The following is an 18,946-nucleotide window of genomic DNA, read 5'->3' on the forward strand; positions in this document are numbered from 1 at the left end:
CTTTTCTCATGTACAATCTGAAATCTTTGGGTGAGCGTATCTCACCTGCAGAAGACAAGAAATACGCAGTGTTTAAGCACTGTTTCCGAGTAAAAGATCTTAAGGACACACTTTCATACGGAAATAATCAACTGAATACAAAACGTTAATCATTCTTCTAATAAATATCTTCCAATAAATATCCTTAAGTTTAGTAACCTATTGACACAGACAACACACTTTTTCAATGCTTTCAAATGCAGGAAGACATTTGCAATATTTCCTTCTGAAGCATCCCATCCTGCAAAAAATGAAGCGTATGAAGCATGGGCATGCACATAAAGATTTACAACAAACATAGGCAGGGTTTTGCACTTGCAAGTGTGTTTGCATTTACGACTGCTCTTTTATCCTTCAGGATCCTTCAACATATCACTATGTTCTTCAGGCTCTTTATCTGTAGTTGGGAGGGCCCCTAGGCATTCCTGGCTGCACGCCTGGGAAGCGTGCATTTCCAGGTGGATAGCCTGGCATTCCATATCCCCTGGGGGCTGGTGGCCTTGTGACAGCTAGGGATGGGGGAGGAAGGTGTCCTCCTCTGCTCTGTGGGAGATAGTGGCCGTTCGGGTCAGGGCCTGGATGCTGGGGTGCCTGAGAGGAGCTGGCTTCTTGTGGCTGTCCCGTCTTCACTTCATTGCCACCCTGTCCTTTTTTGTTGTCTGCAATGTGTTTGAGAACAGGATTAAAACATGAATATGCAAAACAGAAATTCCCAAAGAGGCAAATCCTGCAGTCCACCCCAGAGTGTGGTGGAAAGTCGTGGGCCTCCCCTGCCAACAGCCTGAAATCAGGGTAATGCATCTTCACGATCTTTGCATCCTATTTTCCCTCTAGTCCTTTTTTTCTGGCGGAAGAGAAACAGCCTATGAGAATCTTCAGGACAGACTGAAATCTGCCTGACCATGCTAGGCTTTCTAATGACAATTGCTACCATACTTTGTTCTCACTGACCCTTCTCCCACTGAACATGGCACAGTGGATAAATGCTATCCTGAGCAGCCCTGGATCAATGAAATACAAGAGGAAGGTGCAAGACTTGGACCCACCTGATTTGTGATGGGTAAGAGGGATCACTGACATTCAGACCAGGCTTTAACTGTTGTTTGTTAGGGTTTTTTTTTGCCAGGCTGTGATCTTGCTACTCATAGCTCTGCTACAGGATTTTTTCCTTAGGCATTGCCTGGTATGAAATAATGTTACAGTGTTTCTTAAACAAAGCAAAGAAAGCAAGATGGACTGGATCTTGAGCTAATACTTGTGATTTAATATTATGAATATCTTTCAGGAGATTATGGCAAAGGAAGTAGTCATGGCAGTGAGGAAGAATATGGCCTGGCATACATGAATTCCTGAGTTCAAAACAGTCCTTACCTTGGTTTGGGGTGGATTCATCTTGTTTGCCTCCTGTTTGCTGTGGTGGTTCTGTTTCAAATGGATTTTCATCTTGTTCATTTGATTTTTGTGCCTTTTGTTTATTTCTTCTTTTATTTTCTTCTGCTTGCTAATGATGGGGAGAGAGAAAGGGCATCTTTCAGTGATCTGAACAGCCTCTCTAATAGTTAGTAAAACAAAAAATCAGTAATTCCATAATCCTTACACTTTGCAGCTTCTTTTTAAGTTCCAAGTTTGCTTCCTTGTAGGATTTGGATGTAGCGTTGAGATAATAAATACTCAGGCTAAATTTAAAGCAAAAGAATTCCCTTTTAGGCAATGTTTTAAATATAAAGACTCTTACAACATTCCTATAACAACAATTACAGTTGTGCTAATATAAAATCAGTATCTTTTCCTCATTTGTCATGGCTAATTAGTAGTAGTATTTTGACAATAAGCAATATGCTTCCCCACGGAATGAAGAAGGCTGGGGAAAAGAAACATTAAAAAAAAAATTACCATCTTCCAATACCTACATTCAGTCTTATAGTATATAAGGAAGGTCTACCATAAAGCTATGCCTGATTATGCCTTGCATTTTTCTTCCTTTTTTTTAAGTTTTCTGTATTTATTTTTAGTATCTTTGCTTGTGATTATTCCAGAAGAGTACTCAAAAAAAAAAGTCAGTCAGAATTGACCATGTGTTTCAGAGGACAGTCTGGATTCTTTTTTCTAGTCACGGTTATAGTAAAATATGTTGTGAAGTGACCCTTGGGAAAATTTAATCTCAGGATTTCATTTTCCTTATACAAAATCCTTCTGCAATTTCTACTGTATTCTATAATCTTCTCAATATTTATTGGCAGTTCCGCAATGAAGGTTTAAATCCCAGCTCATCTCTACATAGAATTAATTTTTAGATCAGCAGTATGCTAAATAATGCTATATATGTATACAGAGTTTTAAAATGCCTTGAAAAGCAGGACTTACTGCAGCTTCTAAGAAAGACTATTCTCGAGTCATTACTCTTTGCTAGGTACCGACTGACTTTCCAAAAATCTCTCCCTATTTCATACGGTCTCCAACACTCAGTCTCATACCCCTGCCCCAACAGCATAGAGGACATTGTTTATCAAGGAAAGATCAAGGCACTGAACAACGGACACATTGAACATTACTGAGAAATAACTCTGCTTCATGCTGAATGGTCATTTTTCTATTGAACTTGTTAAGGATTTAAGATGTGCTATTCTGCCTACTGGACAAGCTGATCAAAGTCACAGAACTTCAGATCCCCTTTAGGCTTTTGCATTTTAATATCTTTTCCATTATTGTAGTAACAACAGCATTTTTGAAAAGCAGTGATAAAAGCAAAAGAAAGCCATTGAACACAAAAGAGAGATTACCCTTTGTTTTGTGTAAAGGCACGTTAATTATGATCAAATAAAAGGTTCATGAATTTTTCAAGTCCCTCACTACAGGGCAATCAGCACTGTATTTAATTAGATATTCAGGCAGTGAAGATCCAGAGTGGAAAAAAAAGCAAGCTTAGAGTTAATATTCCATACGTACACCATCAGCAATATAAAAGGTAGGACGAGTCCAGGGTTAGAGGCATAACCAAACACCTTCCCAAACCAAGAAGGGAAGTCATGCTCCAAAGTTTCTGATATGACTTCAAACATTCTAGTCTTCCCACTAGTAGACAGAAAATTTAACAACATATCACATACAAATATGATGGCAAAGTCAATGCAGTAGTATGCATATATAAGTTAATCACACCACATCAAACCTGGGAAAGGGACAATAAACTAAATATTAACATTATCTAAAACACTCTGAAAAGAATGTTATTTAAAGTAGTATCAATGATGTTATCTTTGCTCTGATAAATGCAAACAATTTTCTGTCTTATCAGAATTTTTGGCTTTTCATGTAATTCTTCATCTTAGGTGACTGTGACTACTGCAGGTGGCTAGAAACAATCTCTCAGATATTTTGCATTGGCCAAAGTTAATGTGACAACATTTCTGTTCCTCTAGAAAGAGCACTGGGGATAGTGTAGATATCATTGTATTCACAATAGTAATGTATTATTCAAAGTTTTCATTGGAATCAGGATGTCTCTTTTACTATTCTCCTTGCCTTGCTTTCATAATACTTTGCTCAAACCAAAGACTAAAGTCTTTAAAAATTTTAATTTCATATGTTGACTGTTGTGTACTCATTATAGTTGCATGTTATACTACCTCACAAGCAAAGGTGGTGAAAACAGCCCTGGACTTCCTGGGTAGCGTGCACAGGAGAAAATGTGGCAACATCTAAACTAGATTGAATGCAAAGCGCACATTTGCACAGGCAAGGCTGGACTAAGTTTTTAGAAGGGACTAATGAATATGAAGGTCTTGAAGACTTCAGAACTAAAATCAGCTTCCCAGCGGTAGTACAGACACATGAAATACTATGTCAGTTGGAGAGAGTCACAACAGTCAAAGGCTGCACCACTATACATTTAGCACACCGCCATAAGTTCTGGTATGCCCCTCCCATGCATATGCAGATATTTCATGAAAGCCATCAGCTTCAAGCCAGCAGACCAGAGGTGTATAATAAGAAGTTACTGCTCTCCTTCTAAAGAATAATTTCTAGTGTAATGACATTTTTTTACATTACACCTACCTAAAATAAAGATTTTCTGTTCTACATGCCAAATAAACTTTCTAGGGAATTACACAGTTTTCTAGGATTCCAGCTTCAGGAATTATCCACAATGAGAAATGTGACACAATTAAGCAGTGTGTCAGGTGCTAAAACTTATTATAGAAGCTGCATCATTTGTTTGATATGATAAGGCAGTTCATTACAACAATAACAAAAGACGGATGTAAAACACAAAACACCTGAAAGGACCACAGTCAAAAGATGGTGGAATGGAGACAATGGTGTACACAGCAGGCAGTGTGGAGAGAAAGAGGATGAAAAGCAGCATGGCCATATAGAAGTTATTGGATCTGGAAGCCTTGAAGACCCTTTCTTGGGGGACGTTGCAGCACATCACTGCCCAGCACTGAAGGTACATTGAAGTGTGGAGGCGGAACACGTTGATGGCTGGGAGACATGGAGCATAAAAAGATCCCATCCTAGAAAAAAAAGCAAATTAAAAAACAACCGCTTTGTTGTTGGACTCTCTTTTCCTAGATACACCACCCATTCACTATGTGAATGTGCTGCGTAGCCGTATGCACCATGCACTCAGAAATCAAGTTCATAAAACCATCATTGTTTTGGTTGGGTTTTGTTACTGATCTTGTCTCTTCAGTCTTCCTTTAAGAAGAACTGGAGACTTAGGGACCTAATTCTCCATATGAACTTTTAGTTTCAAAGTTGCAATGCCCTCTTTCTCTGCAAATTAAGTGATCACCTGATGAAATGTTATCCAATCCTACTTTGTCCCTTTAATTCAAGTAGCACCTCAGTTGTGTTGTAAAAAAAAATTTAATAGCTTTAAAGCTAGGTATTACCAAAACAATTTTGGTTTTTCTTGTTTTTTCCTTGGTTTGTACGGTTGCAATGTTATGGCACTGAAACAGTTACAACCATTTTATTTTATCACACCTTGTTTCTTGTGCCATGCTAACTGAAGGGCAATTACTTTCATTTGTCTGGCCAAAAGATACAGAATGTAAAAGATTGGGAATCTACTTTTTCCTTAAGCATTGTCATCTTTACAGCCTCTTTCTCTGATGCATTTCTGTGTCACTTCTTTGACATACACACAAACTTTGGGCTTTACAAAAGTAAGAGCTTTGACCAAGCAGAAAGTCTGATACCGAAGTCATTTTAAAGAGGAAAAATTGAGCTGTAGAAAGGATTAACTTTGAGAAGCCAACAGTCCTTGAGGAGGATAATTCCTGAGGAAGACTGAGCATCTCGCATGACGACTATACACACAGGTATTCTTTACAACTCCTGTAAAGTCCAAAGCCAGGATGCAACATAAACCTCTTAACCTCTACAGCTAAGGACTAATACTGCAGCAGCAGCATTTTATACACATTCACATGCTTGCACAGATAAGAGTACATACATTTGTTTTAAGAGTTTTTTCCACAGGACACATGGGAAAAGAGTGGTAAGGTATTTTGAAAGGCTGAAATTCAAAGCAAAACAGTACTGTCTAGGTGCTAGCTGTAGCTAGCTGCCAGTACAAAAGTAAGATTCATCTTTGCAGCTTTTTAGTGGTTGATTTTACTGTCTCATTGCAAAATTCTGATGCGTCTGATCCAACAATCTTAGCTCAGAATTAGTTTTGAAGTGGTCCCACTAACTGCAGTATACCATAGTTTGATATATGCTACATTACACTTCCATTAAAGTCATGGGACAGGACCAGCATTTCAGAAGAAACTTTCATAGATATAGCAGTCCTGAAGATGCAACATGCTTTGCCACACCTACCAGATCATGCCTTGGTTAAAGATTAGTCCCAGGACATTTCCACTTATATCAAACTCAGAATATGATGGCTGAAAGAAATAATACAGGTGCTTTCATTAGGCTTGAACTAGGACTTTTAAGATTATTTACAGTAGATTAAACCTGTTCAGCATACTGGCATTGTGATGTAAGAACTCTTGTTGCATGTTACCAGTGGATCGTGAAACAAATTGATATGACGCAAGACCAGCAGGCAGACTTTAACACAGCTTGTGGTATTTTACTGGAAAACTTTCTGAGACTTTTTCAGAGAAGGTACTAATGGAGAATTACAAATACTTCTGAGTAACAGGTCAATTGCAAAAACAAGTATTCATATGCCACTGGAGTGATTAGTAGTGGTCAGTCTACGTGCACTCTGACACAGTACCAGCCATGAGGCTGCTGTGATTTAATTCTCATTTGAATTATAACAGTAACTTTCATATTTTAAGTTACACTGTTGAAGAATTCCTGTTAAACATTTACTGATGTTGCCAGTCATTGTCTTCCCAGTTTAAAACTGATATCTTATTTCTTACTTGAGTGTGTTTGTTTGATTCTTTTAACTCAAATCAGCTATTGAGTCTTGTTATCACTTTGTGGAAGAAAGCACACTATCATGAATTTTTGTTTCCAGGATAGACACAACAGATAATTCTTTAGTCTTGTATTTCTGAACTATCCATCTGACCCTTTCATTCTGGCTTTTCAAACATGTAACCATTTCCACATCTCTTCTTCTACCTTATTTATTAGTCTCTAATTCATGAACACTTCCATCTGCAAACAGTGAATACACTGGATTTGAACAATGACTGAAATACACACACACGTGAGTTTGTGCACACATGAACCAGAACAAAACTTTCTGGTGAGAAATTGTAGCTGTAAACTTTTGCTTTCCAACTAAATGTCTGCTTCAGGCATATTATTCATGTGGCTTTGCACTGTCTCAATTCTGATTTAATCAGCTTTCTCAGAAAGTTTTGCTACACCACAGCTGGTGACTTGCATGATCACCTCAGTAGGCGTACAAAAAGGTCATGGATAATGTGTATTTACCAGGTATTAATTACATGGATGACTGGTAGAGAGAAGGTGCATGACATACAAAACAACTATCAACTTATGGCTGAAGCACAACAAAATTGTTCTATTAAAATCACCAAAGTCACAATTTTGAATTGTACTATGTTATATTGTTGGAGAGTCCCTACACTCCTCCTCTGTATTTTTGTGTATATGTACAGATATATATGTATATGCTTACAGCAAACTGCTATGTTTATGTTGCATCTATTTAGGAATCTACTTCTATATGAGAATAGATTAAATAGATTACTAGTATTCAATTGGAAATCTGTTGACTAAGGAGAACTGTATGGAAAGAATATAATAACTGGCATGGAGAGTTGAATAGGATAATACATAATCAAATAATGTGTGACTGTTCTTCATAACATAGGGGCTACCATTAACAAATAATCTGAAATTTATTTTTTAAAGAAATAAAAAGAAGTGGTTTTCTATACAAAATGTAGAATTTCTGGAATTCTTTGTCAAAGGACATTTTGGTTGTCAAAATACTTAGTTTAAACATTAATGGATAATAGGTACATCATGGCCACTAATCACAGAGATACAGGTAGATCTACTTCCCAGGGAAGATTTTAAGCTGAGATAATTTCATAAATTTAACAATTTCCAGTTTTCATTTTCACTTCTGGCTGATGTTTCATTCAGCTTACTGGACCTGAGGACCATAACAGACCAAATCATTGAAGCCACTCTTGTAAACTGCCAAATAAAAATGTCAGTAATAAATTTATTTCAACATCCCGTACAAGCAGATGTGTTGTTGACACTTTGAGAACAACAATATATCGTGGAAATAAGTATCCTCTTGTTGCTAGATAAGCATGCCACAGCTTCCTTTAAGAGTGTTGAAGCCCTTGTGTGTGGCCTGTGAGTTTCACTCTCACTGCTTGTCACCTCTATGCAGTGAGGTGTATGGATGAATGATGAGAAGGATGGGATCTGTGCAGCTTTTCATTCCAGGCTCTTAATTAAAGCTCTTTCCTTTATAGCCTCTGTTCTATTGATTGAATCATTGTATTACATACTATTAACATCCTTAATGATAAGAAAAAACAAAGAGCAAAAAATTAAGTCTGAAGTGTTAATGAAGGAGTGTATGTGTATTCATCTGAGAACTGGCACTCCCAGTTCAAGCAAAAATGTCCTGTAATTTACTGTGTGATTCTCAACATTGGAAGATTCACGTATTTCACAAAATTATCATTTCCTGAGAGGCTACTTTTAGTGAAAAAAGAAATTTGTACATGTGTGAATTAAAAATTTTGAGGAAAGGAAGACTAGAAGATGGCAGAACAGGTACTTCGGCCACTCATGCAGATGGCTTTAAATGACCTAGCTCTTTCCCATACCTCTCAGTAAGTACTAACAGCTAAGAGGTGAAAAAGCAGCATCAGACTTTACAGTGTAGTTAAGTTAGCTGGCTATGTTAACCTAGCTCACTTCTCTGTAAAAGAGTGGAAGGCTCATTCCCAAGTGAAGAGCTGTACACCCACCTAAGGGACTTACTACCTTTATTTCAGGTACACTAATTCTAGCAAATACATATAAGATTTCTAGAACAAGTTCTTTCATCGTTTTCTCCACAAACACTGTGTGCTAGAAGGCCCTATCCAAAATCCTGTAGAAATCAATGAGATTTTATTCTGTGGAGCAAGGAATAAGTCTTAAAATTGGAAATGTGTGAAAAATGTGTACCCAGCATTCTTACACGATCCAATATAAAAAAAAGCAACATTTCCTAAGGTTGAAGAATAAGACAAATATTAAGGCACAGGCAAATTCTGAGAAAAACTAACACAGTATTTTGAAGGTGGTGTGTCTAGCCAGCTGCTAATTCTATAGGGTTGAAAGGAAAATGTAATTTACTATAAAAATGTGAAATGTTAATCTGACAAAGGCATTTAATATAGCAAATCAGATACTTACAAATCCATACTCCAAGTCCCAGCACCAGCAGTAATTGAAAAACCTGACAAAAACAGCTCTCAAGAAATCGCCAATTAGAATTGTGATGTATGTTGTCATCGTGTCAGAGACAGTCAGCCGCACAAATTCCTGTTAGAGCAATATTTTGGTTTAAGCAATTAAATAATTACAATAATAATGAAATACTGGACTACATCCCAAATTTAGCTTACCCTGCTTCAACACAGAAAAGACTGCTTCTGCTCTACATTAACCAATTATGAGAAATGCTAGGAAAAAAATTGCCCCTTGTTTGCTAGAGGTATGCTTAGCTCTAATTTGTGCTCATATTATCAGATGAAACTTCCAGTGCATGATTAGACTGGGAAAGGCTTCCAGCCAAGATCGCTGCTATAACAGAAATCTGAGCTGATATAGTAAACTGCTTTTGATCTCTTTGACTGTGGGAAAATTTAATAAAAAAGGAGTGGCTTCTTTCTCAAGGAGCACAAACCTCCCAGTACACATGGAGAGGAAAGAAGAAAATCCTAATGGAAGTCTTCATTCCTCTACTTTTAGTAAATGAACTAAACCCTACTGTAACAAGCCTTACCCAGTACCCCAAAAGTCTATTACTCTTCCTGTTACGAAATTAAGTAGAAAACTAGTGCAGTGATGAGCTCTTCGTGTTCTTAGTTTATTATTCAGCATCACTGAAAAGAACAGAGGGGCTCTTTTTCCTCCCTGTCTGCTTCACGATAGTGATACAGTCAGACAGGAGGTGAAATGATGAAAGTGATGGAACAACAGAAAATGTTGTGATTCAGTGGTGAATCCATTCTTATGCACAAAACAACGAGGTATGACCAAATAGAGAAAAGGGGATGTTACAAAATTCTTTTGAAATTACATTTTGCATTAATAAGTCAATAATTATGTATGTTCAACTGAATCAAATAAAATGACTGAGCAGGTTTACAATCAATCACTACTGTTCTTTTGCATTTTGTTACTTGGCTACATATAGAGATGCCTTCTCAAAAGTACATTGCTGTAACAGCTGTCTCACATGCATTTCCTTGTTGAGCTACTCGATTTTTTGTAGACATTTTCTATAGTCTGTAGCAGTCACAAACAGATAGTGCCTTATCAGAGTTCTAATAAGAATTACCACATTTATTAGGGGTTTTGACAAATCCAGGTTTTAAAAATTGCTAAACAGGTTTTGCAACACAAATATGGGATAAGGAAGAAGGTAAATGAAAAGAACAGTGAAGGGGGGGGGGGGGGAATGTTTTAAATGTTGTTACCTACCAGGAGAAATAATTTTCTACTAGACAGGATCCAAAGAAACTCAAATTATTTCTTTCTCTACTTTTTGCTCAGGAAAAAGTCCCACATTGTGCTTTTCTTCACATTTTTCACACCTTAACACCGCTTACTAGCAGAAACAAAGAGGGTTTATATATCATACCTTGTAACAGACAATGACCTATTTTCAAACATGAGCTCAAAGCAGTTACATTACCTGTCCTACCATTGTTTCCCAGCATGGCCCTCTGGGGACATCTGCAGGGTCCACCTGTATTGGAGGAGCAGTAGAATTTTCTGGAATAGTACCATTGTACAGACTAGCTTCCCATATTGTCATGTTATACTTGACTATCTTTTCTTCTTCCAACTAAGTAAAGAAAGAAGGGGGGGGGGGGGGGGAAATACAGCATCAGCTTGTTACCAGCTCACAACCTTTTCTACTCCAAAGCTCCCATTACTAGCTGAGGCACGAACATGATCTACAGCACAGAAAGAAAAGAACATCTTTCACTGATACATCTGTGACTGCCTGGAAATCCTCATCCTTGCCCACCTACATATTAAAATCAGCAAAAGGAAATAAATAGCTTGCCTTGAGATTGATTTCATCCATTAAGGCAATAATGAAAGTGTAGAGATTGCCAAGAAAAAGAGCAAAGATTCGTCCCAGCTGCCATCTGAGAGCTATTCGAGGGTGGTAGTTTTCCAGAGAACTGATTACATCAAATAAAGTTGGACAGAACATTCCTAAAAGTGACATAACCATGTTCACCTAAGAGGGGAAAAAAAAGAAGAAAAAAAAAAAAAAAGAAAAGGTTTATACTGAAATGTTAGGCAAGCTCTTTTGTCATTATTGATTTGGGTGTAATATTTGCATATTTCCATTACTACCTTTTGCTTAATGAAAAACAAAATCCACCCTGGGAGTCACAAGATGTTTTCAGAAAGGAAGAAAAAATTGGAAAGTTAGTTGTTACCTTCTGCAGATGGTATGACTTGAGGGGTTTTTTTTAATTTTCCATTTCACTTAAAAATAGTCAAATGTTAGTTGTTCTGACTAGAACATACGTTTCAAACAAAATTCTGCTATCAGAGAACTTAGTAAAATCTGCTTCCAGTACTGTTTCATGCTGCATCTCTACCGCATCTTCCCAATAGACTTAGATATCCCATAAAAAGCATTCTTACAGAAATACTGCACTAAATAGTATTTATCTGAGATCTCACTAAAAGTTAATTGTAGTTGTCATGAATCATGGAATCATAAAATATCTCAAGTTGGAAGGTACTCATAAGCATCAAGTCGAACTCCCTGCTCCTCTCAGGACTGCCTAAAACTAAACCATCCAACTAAGATCATCATTCAGAGGCTCCTTGAACTCTGATAGGCTTAGTGTCACAACCACTTCCCTGTGAGCTTGTTCCAGTGACCAAACACCCTCTCAGTGAAGAACCTTTTCCTAATGTCCAATATGAACTTCCTCTGGTGCAGCATCATTCCATTTCCTCATGTCCTATTGCTGGTCATCAAAGAGAGGAGATCAGCACCTATTCCTCCACTGCACACCCTTGAGGAAGTTGTAGACTGCCATGAGATGACCCCTCAGCCTTCTCTTCTCCAAGCTGAGCAAGGCAAGTGACCTCCGCCATTCTTCACCAGTCTGGTCCTCAGGACCTTTCATGATCTTGGTCCCCCTCCTCTGAACATGCTTTTAACAGTCTGATTTCCTCAAATTGAGGCGCCAGAAACTGCACACAGGGCTCGAGGTGAGGCTGCACTAGGGTGGGGCAGAGTGGGACAATCACCTCTCTCAAAAGGCTGGCTGTGGCTGGATGCACTCCAGGACACAGTTGGCCCTATTGGCTGCCAGGGCACGTTGCTGGCTCATATTCAGCTTGCCATGAAGACAAACTGCCAGGTCTCTTTCCATAAGACTGCTCTCCATCCTCTTCTTCCCCAGTGTGCATGTATCAGCAGGATTACCCCATTCCACTTGGAAGGTGCTGCATCTGCTTTTGTTAAATTTCGTACAGTTGGTGATTGCCCAGCTCTCTATCTCAGACCTTATGTCCTCACTACATAAGCAAATTCAAATCAACCCTGCTTTTTTCTGCCTGATATTCTTAGAAACCTCTAATATGATTAACTCGTCTTCTTAGCAATATGGAAATAGAATAAGTTTACTGAAGGCAAAATGAGAAAAACAGATACCTAGCATTTATAGAAAGTTTGAAATACAGCATAGCTTATATATTCTACAGATGAGTGAGGCACTCTAGTAATGAAACATTCCTAAGTGTTTGCTGGAAATTATTTGAAAATTTTGGTTCTAATTCATTATATCAGCCAAAAATGAAAATAACTAAAAAGGTTTCAAAGTGCAATTATTCAATTTCAATTTGAAATAAAACTGCATTACAAAAAGGTGCCTTTGAGGGACTATAAACAACAAACAAGAAACAAAAACCAAAGCCCCAGTCTAAGTCGCAAAGGTGGCTGGAAAACACAAATATGCTTATTTGAGATGAATCATATTAAAACAATTAAGTAAAAAGAACTTACTTAGTCACAGAAAAAAAAACAAGTAATTGTTCACAGAAGTCTGTCTCTGAAATGAGCATTTCTCAGCCATGCTGGAATTCATTTTGCTAGAATTAATACTATACATGTTTCCTACTACCAGAGAGATAGGACTGCTATTGCTTTTCAGAAATAATATGGCAGCAGAAAGACACTATCCCAACAAATAAATGCACTCACAATTATCATAGAATCATAGAATCATAGTTAGGGTTGGAAAAGACCTTAAGATCATCTAGTTCCAACACCCCTGCCACAGCCAGGGACACCTCACACTAAACCATCTCACCCAAGGCTCTGTCCAATCTGCCCTTGAACACCACCAGGGATGGAGCATTCACAACCTCCCTGGGCAACCCATTCCAGTGCCTCACCACACTCACAGTAAAGAACTTCTTCCTTCTTATATCCAATCTAAACTTCCCCTGTTTAAGTTTTAACCCGTTACCCCTTGTCCTATCACTACAGTCCGTAATGAAGAGTCCCTCCCCATCATCCTTATAGGTCCCCTTCAGATACTGGAAGGCTGCTATGAGGTCTCCACGCAGCCTTCTCTTCTCCAGGCTGAACAGCCCCAACTTCCTCAGCCTGTCTTCATACAGGAGGTGCTTCAGTCCCCTGATCATCCTCGTGGCCCTCCTCTGGACTTGTTCCAACAGTTCCATGTCCTTTTTATGTTGAGGACACCAGAACTGCACACAATACTCCACAAGAGCAGATTAGAGGGGCAGGATCACCTCCTTTGACCTCCTGGTCACGTTCCTTTTGATGCAGCCCAGGATATGATTGGCTTTCAGGGCTGCAAGCGCACACTGAATCTGGCTCATGTTCATTTTCTCATTGACCAACACCCCCAAGTCCTTCTTTACACCAGACTTTACACCAGATATGGCCCAAGATGGCAAAGCTGCAGGAGTCAGCTATAGCCAACACAACTAATTGTGTATTCCTAAAATTATTGTAACAGGCTGCACATCCTATTTTCAATACAAAAATTCTGTTCTGATGAAATACTTCAGACAAATGTAAGTTTTGACATTTGTAGCACTGGTACCCACCACCTACCATTCTTTCCCTTTGGCCTTTTCTGAAGCTGGCTTCTACCGAATTTATTTGATGTTCCTTAGTTCTCATACTAGAAGACATAATAAATATGCATTTTGGAAGAAGATATGTGTTCTTTGGGCACTTCTAAATGCAGTACCTGCTAACCTTATTGAAAGCTTTCTTTCTGCTGTGTGGGAGAGGCAGGACAGAAATCACTGCTTTTCTTCCTCTTAAACATTCAATATTTTCTATATTTTTATTATGTTTTGCCTTTTTTATCACTTATCTGAAACATACATATTTTCTCATTTGCTTTCTATCTGCACTTTTACACGCCTTGATTATTCATGTTACCCATCTCAAGAGCATTTCTCATTCTGGAGAAAAGACATCATGAAGATGAGAGGTGAAATGAGGCCCAGAAACTTACAAAGCTGAAAAGTGAGAAATTATTGCAACCAAAAATGCAAAAATTTTACTTAGACATGTAGCACATCAAGTCTTCAAAATCCAAAGCTATAATGGTTTTGGTATACCAAAAAAACTTAAACATTTCTCATGTAGTTTCATAGATATTTGGCTTCTGAGAGGGATTTTGCTGAACAAAAAATCATCCACTGAATTATCCATTCAATTTTATCCACTTTAATCCAGTTTGATTTTACAAAGGAGCTGATTTAAATTCTGGACTTCTTGTCCTCTTGAAGCTCAGGTGCCGGAGCAGATTTTCTTTCCCTGTTTTTATCAGTGCCAGTTTCACTGCTCTGTGTGACTTTAAAAAAAGTGGATTTGGAATTTAAAAATGTGACTGGGGCAGCACGCTATCATGCTAGAATTACGGTTGATAGTCAATGTTGTCTTTTATTCACTATCAGCTGAGGGGATCTCAGAAGCTGTCTCTGCCTTAATATGAGAAGTTTCTGTAAGAAAGGAACCACAACCAAGGGGCACACTAATTATTAAAACTCTGGTCCAAAACACAGGGTTTTATCCCTCTGTGACATTAAATACTCCAGAAACCCAAGCCCCTGTGTTACACTCTGAAAGGTAGAAAATTACTGCTTACAGAAGATTTTCTGGCTACTTTGAACCTACTAAGAAATCCTGTGGCTTCAATAGCATGTAAATATCAGCCCCCGAGCACATTAAACTGTGTCAACACAACATAAAATATTGAACACTGACTGCTAGTTGATTAAATGATAAGTTCATTAAGAGTAAATAGTCTATCTAAAGCTAACAATAATTGCAGTAGTTATAGATTTGTCTAGCTCCAGCTGCAGAAAGCACTAATAAGGACTTACTTTTCTAGTAAACAGTTTCATTTTTAAAAAAAGAAAACTAGAAATTATATTTCATAGTAATAGAATTTGCTTGATGATTTCTAGAACTAAACAGAGCATTACCAACATGGCTTAATAACCTCAATATAAATGTACTCCATATCCATAACTGGGAACGTGTAAAGTAAATAGCAGGATATTTTTCGGCAAAAGATCTCTGGGGTTGTTTCAGCTAGCAAGATCTGAAATATTAAAAATTATTAAAAAAAGTCTTTCTCCTCATGAGTTTTTTCTGGGTTTAAGTAGGTTTGTTTTTAAACAGTACAGGAATAAATTTGAGAAAACGGGGTACCTCATTAACAGAGAGATGCTCATTTTATCTTCTACCTCTGCAAACTGTCTTCTATCAAATGAGAAAAGTCAAATTTATTTTTAGTAATTTTGATCCAATTTCAGAACTCTTTACCAAGGGAATCATGGCACTATTCTCCATTTTACAGCCATGGGGAAATTGTCACATGATGCAGAATCATCTTTCACCCATGACTAACCACCAAGGCAAATCCATGCATGAGAAGCAATGCAAGGACTGATGTAATCCCTTATCAGTCCCACTCTGTCTGTTTCCTCTATTTTTCTGCATTTCATGACACATTAGACAATTATATCTGAACTGTGATCTGACAGAATTAGGTAATACAAATGTGGAAAGGGAGTTTAAAAATTTGCAACATTATGACAAGGTAGTCAGAGAGGAAAAGGTGTTACCCACAAAGTGACCAGTGGCAATTTATTAGGCTGTGAATCTCAGGAATAGATGATAAAAGATGTGTTTACCTGACACCATAATTATATGTAAACATTGTTTTAATCCTTTAATACATCCAGTGTGATGAAAAGAAATCTATTGCAAAAAGAGCTATTTTTATGAAGAATGCTGTTTTTACATACTATTGCTTGAAGTGTAAGAGCTGCGCTTCTGTTTGTGCTAAGTAGTAGTACATTAAGTATTTATGGGGTATTTTTCTCATCAAAGTCTCAATTCGTTTGTTAATGATACAAACAAAGAGAGTCTAGAAAACTCTTTAAATGGTTGTTAAATATAAGCCATATATTTATGTAATTAAATACTGATATCCAAGCAAGGGCAGTATCTTATGCCTCGCAAACACATCCATTTTCTGCCAGTAAGAAAAATTCCTTAGCCAAATAGTGGCAATGTTGCAGTATCTACTGTCCTGTAGAGACACATCTGCTCCACATCTTAGTTTTGTGATACAGGGTCTCCTTAACAGTACTTTTTTGTAAAGCAAAGTAAAACAATGAATGTAAACATGCATACCCCTAACTACTTTCCAGATTGCAGCATAAGATAATATAACAGCTTTCAGTAGGACAGTTCTTGTTCCTACAAATCTGTTACTACACCTTTCAACTGAAAGCTGAATTCTTCCTGAACTGTCTCCATCTGCTAGTCTGTTATCACAGTTAGAGCTAATGTAGCTTTAATTCAAGCAGTTCTGTACACAACTTTTCCATCAGATCAAAATGTAACAACTTTTATAAAATAACCCGATCTCAACAGCCCCCTTTTTGTGGATTCCAGAGGTGGGTTAATGGAGTTTTTATGTTACTGTCTCAGTAAGGTTTTGGTGTTGAAAATTCAGAATTGACTTTCCTCAGTCCATTGTCACCCATCCCAGCAGCTTTTGAGGCTAGCATCTTTTTTGCCTCACCTTAAATCAGACATCTACTTTACATTTCAGCTCAGAAGAGGAGCTTGAAGTAACAAACAACTAGTTTTAGAATGTGCAGAGCAGTGTCTGCTAAGAAAGTAAACCCTTCCTAGGTTTTCATATAGCAGCACTGACTTTGGGTGTTTACTGCACACTGTTACAGCAAACAGAATCACTATCACTATACACCTCTATCAGGCAAGGCTTCGTCTGCGCTAGAAGAAGAGAAGCATAAAAAAATGATATTGGACTTTTGGACTGGGCATCTGGAACAGCAACACACGACTTTCATCCTATTGCTATCCACAAGGCCCCAAATAACTTTGGATATGCCTACACACCGGTGCTTGGGCCACTCTCAGGAGGAAAGCAACAACAAACATCTTATGAGTCCATACAGTGGCTGGAAAACAATCTTAAGAGCACAGAGGAGGAAAGGTAAATGCCTCAAATGGAAACTAAATACAAAGGGGCATTTGAAAGAATGAACCAAGGAATAATCATCTTAATGAAGTTGGAAGCAGAGAGACAAGGACAATTCTTTTGTTAGAATTTACCACCCACACTCAGAGTATTTAAATTCTCAGGAAAAAGAGGCAACATGCAGAGCAGAGGAACACAGTTTCAAACCACATCTATTTTAAAAATGTGTTAGCACGAACTTCATTTCTTTCCCACCACCCGTAGTTCTCCAGACCTTCCAGGGCAAATTTCTGGGATCTTCTGACAACAAAAAAGATGAGGTAGCCACTCCCAGCAAGTGTGCACAGGGCTAAGAAGTTAGCAAGAACCCTCAGGAATCGAGTCAAGTGAATATTTTCCTCTTTTCGGCTCTCCTGCTCCTCCACAATAGCTTCCTGCACTTGTGAGAAAGAAAATATTATGAGTACTTTAATGGTTAAGACCCCACATTGTTTCCCTAGTTGTTAGAAGTCAGTTAAGTAAATTACCAAGATGTGAATGCACACCTGGATATCATGTTTTGACATGAACTTACATTGTGTCATAAAATCTGGTTTAGACCCTGGGAGACCTTGGGGTTTCGTCTCCCAGAGTTCAATTTGTTTCTATTGAGTATGTCCCCATTGAGTCCCATTATACCTGTACTCGTGTGCCAAACAGGAACCAGCATGTTCTGTGAGCTTGTGGGGTGCTGTGCAGCTGAGTGACCCAGCAGGATAGATGTGTGAATAGCTGTCAGAAAAGGAACTGACACACCTTTAAAATGTGCATTTGTGAGAATGAGAAAAATGTTTAATTCAGAAGGAATGAACTGACAGTTTAGATGTAGGAATCTCAAAAAAAGGCAGACAGTGCACAGCTTCAGACTGCAGAATAAAACATTTGTTGGCCAGTACTGATAAATATTAAGACTCAGGTGTTAACTATAATCTGCAGCTCTGAGTTTGACCAGCAGAAGGGGCTTTTGCTCTGAAGTGTCCTCATGAAAGGGAGTTTGGTTACAGCTTCTTACTTTGGCATAAAGATCACCTGCACAGAGGAGAAGCTGATCTTCTGCATTGAAATAATTACTCTGCATGGTTCTGTTTTCCTTACGACTTCTGTTTGTTACATAAATGAAAGTCTTGAGCAAAACTCCCATGACTTCACCCAAGACAAAACTTCTCTTTCTTTATGAGGTTCTTTTCTCATTTGCAAAGATAGCAGTAAAGCTTCATGAGTTTATTTGTTAAAATTGCCTCTGTCTCTACTGAATTGTATGCCTCTCCAAATATCTTTCAGCAACTGAGAACAGTAGGCATGTAGGAAAAGGAAGGGTGGGAAGGATCTTGTGTGTGACTGGATAATGCAATCAGTGCTCAGTCCTCCAGCTCCCATGTTGTTATGTTGTCGGTATGACTGAAAGTCTAGCACCTTGATTATTACCTGGCAACTCCTTTCCAGTGTATTCCCTGTACATTATTACATTTTAAATTAAACTTTCCTTTACATGCTGCATTGATATGTCCTAGTGACCCCAGTGTAGAAACACATTCTTTAACATTCAACATATAGAATATATCCCCTTCACTGTTTTCACAGCGGTGCATCTCACATCCTGCCCCAGATTCTTCATACAATGACTC

The 18,946-nt window shown here is 38.1% G+C and overlaps 1 protein-coding gene across 5 annotated transcripts in view; it reads right to left on the reverse strand.

The window, feature by feature from the left end:
• Positions 1-423: 423 nt before the first annotated feature.
• Positions 424-18,946, reverse strand: part of TMC1 (transmembrane channel like 1) — a 59,139-nt gene continuing 40,616 nt past the window's right edge. For 3 of the 5 annotated variants that reach the window (XM_057425819.1, XM_057425818.1, XM_057425817.1), the window contains 10 exons: positions 17,522-17,716; positions 10,805-10,984; positions 10,427-10,579; positions 8,920-9,048; positions 5,875-5,942; positions 4,317-4,556; positions 2,986-3,111; positions 1,637-1,715; positions 1,411-1,540; positions 424-698 (listed from right to left, as the gene is read on the reverse strand). In XM_057425819.1, the coding sequence (XP_057281802.1) occupies positions 433-698; positions 1,411-1,540; positions 1,637-1,715; positions 2,986-3,111; positions 4,317-4,556; positions 5,875-5,942; positions 8,920-9,048; positions 10,427-10,579; positions 10,805-10,984; positions 17,522-17,716 (1,566 nt within the window). In that variant the 3' untranslated portion in view covers positions 424-432. The remainder of the gene's footprint in view (positions 699-1,410; positions 1,541-1,636; positions 1,716-2,985; positions 3,112-4,316; positions 4,557-5,874; positions 5,943-8,919; positions 9,049-10,426; positions 10,580-10,804; positions 10,985-17,521; positions 17,717-18,946) is intronic. The other 2 variants (XM_057425822.1, XM_057425821.1) reach the window with 1 other exon arrangement.

Source organism: Pezoporus wallicus, unplaced genomic scaffold (genome assembly GCF_028554395.1).
Source record: "Pezoporus wallicus isolate ANWC-B61680 ecotype Strahan unplaced genomic scaffold, APGP_CSIRO_Pwel_v1 contig_7485, whole genome shotgun sequence".
Taxonomy (NCBI): Eukaryota; Metazoa; Chordata; class Aves; order Psittaciformes; family Psittacidae; genus Pezoporus; species Pezoporus wallicus.